Source organism: Perna viridis, chromosome 9 (assembly GCF_037379345.1).
Source record: "Perna viridis isolate PV_CMFRI_1.1 ecotype Kerala chromosome 9, ASM3737934v1, whole genome shotgun sequence".
NCBI lineage: Eukaryota > Metazoa > Mollusca > Bivalvia > Mytilida > Mytilidae > Perna > Perna viridis.
The window spans coordinates 14,419,414-14,427,753 of NC_142453.1; the positions used below are offsets into that span (position 1 = coordinate 14,419,414).

Sequence of the window (8,340 nt, forward strand, 5' to 3'; positions counted from 1 at the left end):
AATAAACAGTCAGTCAAATATCATAATGATCCATGTTAGTTGAAATATTGTCTGGTGCAGTATTAAATGCTGAAATCTTTGGAAATCAGGCAAAAGTGAAAAGCAATGATCATGCTCAGAAATAGACACAGTCGTTTGACAATGTGCAGATATAGTTTATGGCGTGTTGAAGATGAATTAATAGTTCTTTTCAGAAGAACAGAAGTGTCAGAGAATACAGAAAAGCAAGTTCAAAATAACAATAGAATAATGGGGGAAAGTGAGTTATCTCCCTTTGTTTATGATGAAATGCAATGCATTTCATATAATTTATACCTCAAATTTCTGACACTTATAAAAGAAATGAATTCCATTTGTCCATTTCAGGTAGCATTTTGAATAAGATTTAATGGAATGACTGTGTTTTTTTCACTATAATTTGCCCACTGCCTGATTCTTACAGGGAATAAGACTTAAAAAAGAGCTTTTTTATTAATAGAACTGATCATCACAATTGGGTCTAGAACAATGAAATTGCTTTTAGATAATAGAAAAATATTTTGCTCTGGCTGTGCATGAGATCACTTTGAGAGTGTAATTAATTAGGGAAGAATGTATTAAAGTAGATTAATTTCACTGTTATATAGGTTTGGATCTTGTTGAAGTAGGAAAAGATGATGTTACACTGAGATTAGGGAAACAAGCAGTTAGACGACAACTACAATTTGCTTTGCAGTCATTAGTGGCAATTTTCGGTAAGTTTGACAGAGAATTTATCTTATTTCAATGAGAATTTAAAACAATTTTAGTTGAGTCTTTAATTGAATTTTAACTGCTAAATATTTTTTTTCATATTGATGAGTTATATATTATCCTGTATGAATGTAATTTTAGGTTATGATATTATCTTAAGCTATTTTTTAAATACTGGTGCCTTTATTTTAGTGAACTTTTAATTTTTTTTGTAAGTATTGCAATTGAAGTATCATTGCATTCAAAGCAAAATTTTTAGGTCCAGTCTATCACTCCAGTACATCAGTCTATCACTCCAGTACATCAGTTGAATCTTAAAGATATTTTGTGTGTAGTTGGATACGGAGTTGTAAATTCTTATTTTTATTAAATAATGTTTTTCTTGATATCTTAAAGAGTAGTCTTATGATACAATCAAACCTTAAGTTGTTGATTCAAAGGAGAACAAAATTGATTCAGATTGAGTTTAGTTTTGTGTGACACTAAGACAAGTTTTTGCTGACTTGTTTGTAAAGGCCAACATAGCTTTAATTAAAACCAATTTTTCATGTTCATGAACAATTTTTAGCTTATCTTTTTTTTTTGTGATGGCTTAAAGTGTTTTTAGTATAAAGTGTCTATGTACTTTCATACAGATACCCAGGAAGGCCCTAGATCACTAACACTTGACAGTTCTAGTAGCTTGGAGAGTTTATCCTCCTCCCACAGTGGGTCTACATCAACATCCAACTTCTCAAAAGGTAGTACGCCACCAATATCTCCTCGCTGTCACAAGAAGAAGTCATTATTCAATCCAGCTGAAATGGAGAAGATGAGAATGATGAATAAAATGCAGTTAATGAACCAGGTTGGTGAAAACACTGTATAATATAATTAGGGTTGCTTGGTGTATTAAATCATAAGTCTATTTGATATTTTTGAATCAGAATGGGTTAATATAATAGGGCTTATAAGCCTTGTTTTCAGTTTATTTATGGAATTTTTATATGCCTGTCATTTTATGACAGGACCTATTATACTTGTGCCCATCTGTTGTTCACACTTCCCTCAATAACTCCAAAGCTGCCACCAATTTTTGTGAAACGGGTGTTTCTTTCTATTGATGTCAGCTTCCTTTTAATTTTTATCAATTTCTGATTCTTTTTTTTATTTTCCATTTTACGATTTTGAGTTATGGGACTTTATTCACAGAAAGGGGAGGGGGAATTCCACAGTTTTTGGGCTATAACTGAGGAGTTCTTGAAACTTTGGGAAATAGTTTATTTCTTTTTTTGTAAGATTCCCTTTTAATTGTTACACATTTCTGATTTTCCTTTTTAAGTTATGGGAGTAATTCATGAAAGGAAGTGGAGGATTTTTCATATTCATAGAATAACTTGAAAAGGCTTCAGTTAATTTTTGTGAAACCTTTTGATTTTAATAAATTTTAAGAAGAAACATTTTTGAGTTGTGGGGCTTTATATATCCATGCAAAAATGGGGTAATTTCCTGTTTTCACCTTAATATGTTGTGACCTTGTCAATGTGAATTTTTATTTACTTTGTTAAAGGTTCTTGATCTTCATTTATCATACCCTCTAGAAACAAAATTTTGGGATTTATAGAAATCAAATTGTCCACCCAGCTGTTTGTCTGTCTTTGTTATCTTTTATAAGTGTTATTGCAAGTAATTTGACTACTTCCATTCTGGTAAATATCTTATCCTGTGTCAAATATTAAATCACAACAAAATTTCAGAGCTGTTTGTGTCCATATTTTCCCCATCTCTTCAGGATTCAACATCTGCAGGCGCATCAAGCTATGCTCTGTGAGGCATTTTATTATTATTGAAAGCATTAAAAACTGAAGACTAATTTGTATTTATTGGCTACTTCCAGGTCCATTAATGGGGTGTATAGTATTTTGTATTATCAAACTTATTACACTGTAGAAATAGTTTTAAAATGTAAATTTCCTCTTTCGTCTACCCCGCACTTGACTTTTTTATGAGCAACTTGGCGGGTGTTTCTAGAAAATCAGAGGACACTTAGTCTACCAGTGAACCTGGTCCATGCTCCCAGTTTTTAGTGGATTCCAAGTTGCTCATTTACTTTTGTTACTTTGTATGTATTATTTTAGTTACTTTATGTTCTTTGTTGTGTATGTCTGTTTTCCATGTCTGGTCTTTGTCCCTGGATTACATTCTTTTGATTTTCACTAGAATCTTGGTTCCCTTGATTACTCTTACATATAAAAGATTTTACTCTTTAAACAATTACTTCTTATGCTTTTCAATGGGAGTTGCAGACCTATTCTAATGAAATCACAGGGTCATGTGACAAGACTTACAAGAACTATTGAATTTAACAAAACAAAAAAAGACAGGTAACTTTTTATCTATTAAGAAAGTGTCATCTATTTTTTCTGTGGAAGTGCTTTATTCTCATGTATCTGGTGCATCATGTTTCTTATCAACTTGTGTTGATTTCTCAAAAAAGTTATTGTTCGTTAGGTTTTTATTTAAAAAAAATAAACATCAATTTTTAATAAATATTGAGGGTTTTTATTTAAAAAAAATAAATATTGAGAGTATTAGTAAAGAAAAAAATATAAATTTGTTACCATGTTGCATTGTCAGAAAGGAAAGGGGTAATTTTGAGGCAGCACAAATACACATAAAAATAATGATTAAATGACTACAGTAAACTGATTTTTTTTTATTTTGTTGGCTTTTGATATGTTAGCTTTGTGATAGATAGTGTAATGAGGTTATTTTTTCTATTTCAGGGTGGTTTGACAGGCAGGAAGGTTACACCAAAGAGTACAAAACCCATTACAACAGACCCTTCATTAAACCTTTCTCACCAAAGTAAAATAAAAAATATGTACCCTCCTGCTAACATGGCTGCTGCTCTACACTCAGATTTTGAGGAAATGCATGAAATTGCCAGTGAAAATAGTGAGAGTGAGCTTGAAAGTCGACGCAGTGAGGGCAATGGAAGCTGGGCAGATTTTCGAATGCAAGTTTCATCAACTAATTCAGAAAGCGATGGAAGTACTATTCCAGAAGGTCGATCTTCTGAATCAGAGCCATTAAAGACAATCGATGAAAATGCAGAAGATTTGAGGGATGACCAGGTTGAAATTCAGGAGATAGAGGAATATTCTTTGAGCCGACAGGTCAGTGAAATGAGTGCTGAAGATGAGAAAAGTCTTCAGTTTAATCGAGAGGATGAGCAACGCCAGTCAAATAGATCTGCCACAAGTAGTGATGTTGAAAGATCCTACTTTGAACAAAATGTAAACAGGAATTCTTATTCTGACAGTAGTCAAGAAGTATTTCATCGAGATGATTCTAAAAGGCAGTCAGATATGTCAGACACTAGTGGGATTAGTGACAATTTCATCACACCAAAACATATGACACTATCATTACCTCCTGAGCTTGTGTCTGAGAGTGGACAACTTTCCAGTGAGTCTGGTATTCATTCTGAAGTTACATCCAATCAGAGTGATGCTAGTCAACAAAGTATGGATGTTTCACAATATCCACTCAATCCATCAGACATTGCTCTACGTGTTTTGGCAGATGTTGGACCAGAAAGAGCTGCACTTGAAGAAGTACAATCACAAAGTTTTGCCTCATCTCAAAGTGATACATATCTTCAAAGAAAACAGTTCTTCCAGTCCTTATCAGCTGAGGGTCAAAGTTCAAATTTTCAAGCTGTTCAACAACTCATGAATGGTGGAACTGTCACAAACAATTCAACAGTGACAGAAAAGGTGAAGCCTCCTGTCCCACAAAGAGGTGTTAAAGTCCCACCTCCTGTGCCTAGTAAACCAAAGGCTATTCCTAATCTTAAGGAGTATTTCCAAAAACTTAATCTGTCTGAGCAATCTTCTAGTAAATCATCATTAGAACAGACTAAACCGGAGTCATATGATTTTGAGGATGATTTGTCCTATACAATAACAACTTCTTCAAATAGAAAAGGTGTGAAAATTCTTAAGCCAGGTGATTCAAATGGGAATATGGCTTTTAGTTCATTTAAACCTGCACAGAGAGGTAATTTCATGATGAATAGCAGTCGACCGGAAAGTAGTGCTAGTTTAAGTAGTGTGTATTCTACTGGCTCCTCCGTCCAGACTGTTATTCAGAGAAATCAGCCAGGACATAACATAGGTAATCATGCTTCAGAACAGTTCTCTAATGGAATCCGCCAAAGTCCTGCCAACTCTAGTTCAGAAAATGATATCAGAAATAGAACAGGATTATCACAAACGTCTTGGTATAATGTAGATAGTGACAGTTCCCAAAATGCTTTGTATGAAAAGCGATGCTCAAATAGTTCACTTAGTAGTACTTCATCATTTTCAGATGTAAATCAGCCAAGGAAAACTAAATCAATATTGAACAATTCACCAAATAATCCAAGGCCTAAAGGAAAGAGACCTAGAAAGCGTGTGAGTTTTTCAGATTCTGAGCCAAGTGATTTGGACTCTTCAAATAGTAGATCATTACATGATGTAAGCCCAGTTACACCAAATTCAGATGGCTATGTTAGCCCCCTGAATAGGAGTAGAAATATTTATCAGGGATTTCACAGCAGAACACCATCTCCCTATGCCAATAAAGTAGTGCCAAAGCAAAATCAAAATGACTGCGTAAAATGGGAACCTGTTATCAATGGTGGTGTGCCAAACCCTCTGATGGGAAATGGACCTGTGCATCCAAAACCAGTGTTAAATGGAAGTGTTCCTAATTTGACAGGAAGTGTACCAGGCATTTCAAGCTATAGAGGTAGTACTGGGGTGTTACCAAATTTGAGTAATGGAACTGTGACTAATGCAGTATCACAAAGCAATGGAAATATATCTCAGACTACATTCGTTAAACAAGGAACAAACTTCCCGCCTCAGACATATGGGGCTAGGAATCTTTCTACAATTGGACAACAAAGTGCATTTAGTCATTTGAATTCTCAACCTCCAATAAACTCATACAGGACAAATAATTCAAGTGCTATGACCTTTACAGGGTCAACTTTTCAAAAGAGGCCAAGCAATCTCACTTCGCAGTCATCAGATCATATACAAATGTTATACTCAGGGCAACAGACTCCTCAACAAAATCAACAACAACAAGTTATCCGTCAACAAAATCAACCACAACAAGTTATCCGTCAACAAAATCGACCACAACAAGTTCTTCAGTCCTCTAAATGTTGAAGCACTTTATCTGCTGTTTCACTTTATTCAGTTGAATTTCTCTTACCAATATTTTTTTTATGTAATTGTAAAATTCATTTCAGAAAGTATTTTCTGCAAGGTATTCAGTGTTAAAGAGATAAAGCAGCTATTCGTTGTTTTAAATTCAACTTTTTACTACTACAGTATAATGAAATTTAAGATGATACACTGGTTTCATCACACACTTGGTTATAAAGTGCAGATAAGAACGATGTACTCTGTCTTTTACTACGTTACACACATGATTTTTTTCCCCAAATAGAACATAGGTGACTTTAAGCGCATACTGTTGGAGTATATTAGATGTTAAGAAATGAAAAGTTGCAAATACTACATTTTTGTAGCTTAGTGGTTAAGTTAACTGATTTTGATATCTGCCAAATGTGTACTTGATTACATGTTTCAATAGTAGTTGCCTGATTAAATTAATGTTCACGTAAAAGTACTGCTGCATGGTTATGGAGATTCCTTCAATTAACAAAATTTTCAATATCTTCAGTAATATCAACCAAGAAGTCTTTGGTATAAATCTGCTTAGTTTTCTTTTTACAAGATTATGATGGATTACTCGGTTTTATCTTGAGCTGTGTCTCCCTTTTTTATTCCTTCACAATCCAATTTCACACCATTTTTTACAATAAATTACATCATTTACTGTCATTTTCTATCAATTATTTTTTTCCTACACCTAAAAGCTCAATTGGATTCAAACAGAAAGTAATATCATTGTTTTTGTCCTACTTAACGAGTCCTTACATTTCAGAAAATAAGCAGTACTTGTAAATCAGTTTGTAGTTTACATGTAGTTAGTTTATACTAATAATATAATTTTTGACTGTAATTTTCCATTTTAACTGGGATCCCTCAAATATTGCACTACATCTCATATTCTCCTATTTAATGGTAACATGCCATTCAAACCAGATGTTTTACTAGGAATCTGCATTTATTTATTTGTTTAGCTTGTTGACTTGTTTTATTTTGCTGCCAGTCATAATAAAGTATGCTAATTTGTATGAAAATAAGAATCAATGTCCATTTCAGAGTTCCACTTGATCAGTTTCATTTTATAAAGCTGAGGTTCTGTTTTAAATGTACCTCTATCAATGTGCAATAGGAATCTACATTAAGTTGATGAAATTATTCTTCATTATTGATAACAAATAGTTGTTATGATAAAATCCTTTCTACAATATAAATCATCTGTCCAAGTTGTAAATTGAAGGCCTTGTTTGGATTATTTTGACTGGCAGCAATGTTTGTCATTATGTATATATTACTCATGCTCATTAATCCTACATATCAAAAGAAATTATTTATATTCTTGCCTTCCATCATGAGGCAAAATAAAATGTTAAATATCTACTGAATACTTCTTATTTATCAAATTGAATGTATGATCCTTTATAGAATGCCTACCAAATGTAAATGTATGATCATTTATAGACTGCCCACCAAATGTTAATGTATGATCATTTATAGACTGTCCACCAGATGTTAATTTATGATCATTTATAGACTGCCCACCAAATGTTAATGTATGATCATTTATAGACTGTCCACCAGATGTTAATTTATGATCATTTATAGACTGCCCACCAAATGTTAATTTATGATCATTTATAGACTGCCCACCAAATGTAAATGTATGACCATTTATAGACTGCCCTCTAATTGTAAATGTATGATCATTTAAAGACTGTGCCCACCAGTCCATTTGAGCTATTGTCATCATTTTGTATCTGTCGTCATCTGTTGACTTTTTCTTAAAAAATCTTTCCCTCTGCAACTAATTAGTGGATTATCATGTTTCCCAATTTGGTCTCTAGCATCTTTAAAAATTGTGTTGATCATGTAGATGTAGATCAAGCTTAAAACATGGTCAGTATTGCTATTTTTGTACCACAAGGGTTAAGTCGCCTTATTTGTCTAATAACTATAAGAGACACTAGAAAATAAATGTGACCTTCTTCTCCAGCTTGAACGTACTTGACTTAATCCCATTCATCTCTTTGGGGACATACTTTCCTTGGTTGGTCAAAATATGATTGATTTTTGTGGTTTTTATCATATAGCCTGATTACTGTAATCAATGGAAAAAAAATTACTAGGCTTACGAAATTCAACCTTGGATTCAGGTTTTGTGATGACTTCTTGCCAGAGTAATTGCCCTCATTTTTAATACTAAAAATGAAGAATTTTGTTGTTTTTTAGATTATAGCTTAAAAATTAAAATAGACGAAAAGAAATTTCCAATTGATAAAATGGTCCATATGACTAAAGTATATATGGTCCAAGTGGAATAGCATCTCTGTATTTCAGTTACTGTCATTGATAGGTCAAAAAGAAATATTTTGAACACTGAGGTGAGCATATCAGG

At 33.1% G+C, this 8,340-nt stretch overlaps 1 protein-coding gene across 3 annotated transcripts in view; it reads left to right on the top strand.

Annotated features, from left to right (window-relative positions):
* LOC148606887 (uncharacterized) overlaps nt 1-7,325 on the top strand; it is a 94,955-nt gene extending 87,630 nt beyond the window's left edge. For all 3 annotated transcript variants that reach the window (XM_088547083.1, XM_088547084.1, XM_088547085.1), the window contains 3 exons: nt 627-734; nt 1,368-1,579; nt 3,498-7,325. In XM_088547083.1, coding sequence (XP_088403209.1) covers nt 627-734; nt 1,368-1,579; nt 3,498-5,939 — 2,762 coding nt within the window. In that variant the 3' untranslated portion in view covers nt 5,940-7,325. The remainder of the gene's footprint in view (nt 1-626; nt 735-1,367; nt 1,580-3,497) is intronic.
* The last annotated feature ends 1,015 nt before the right edge of the window (nt 7,326-8,340 follow it).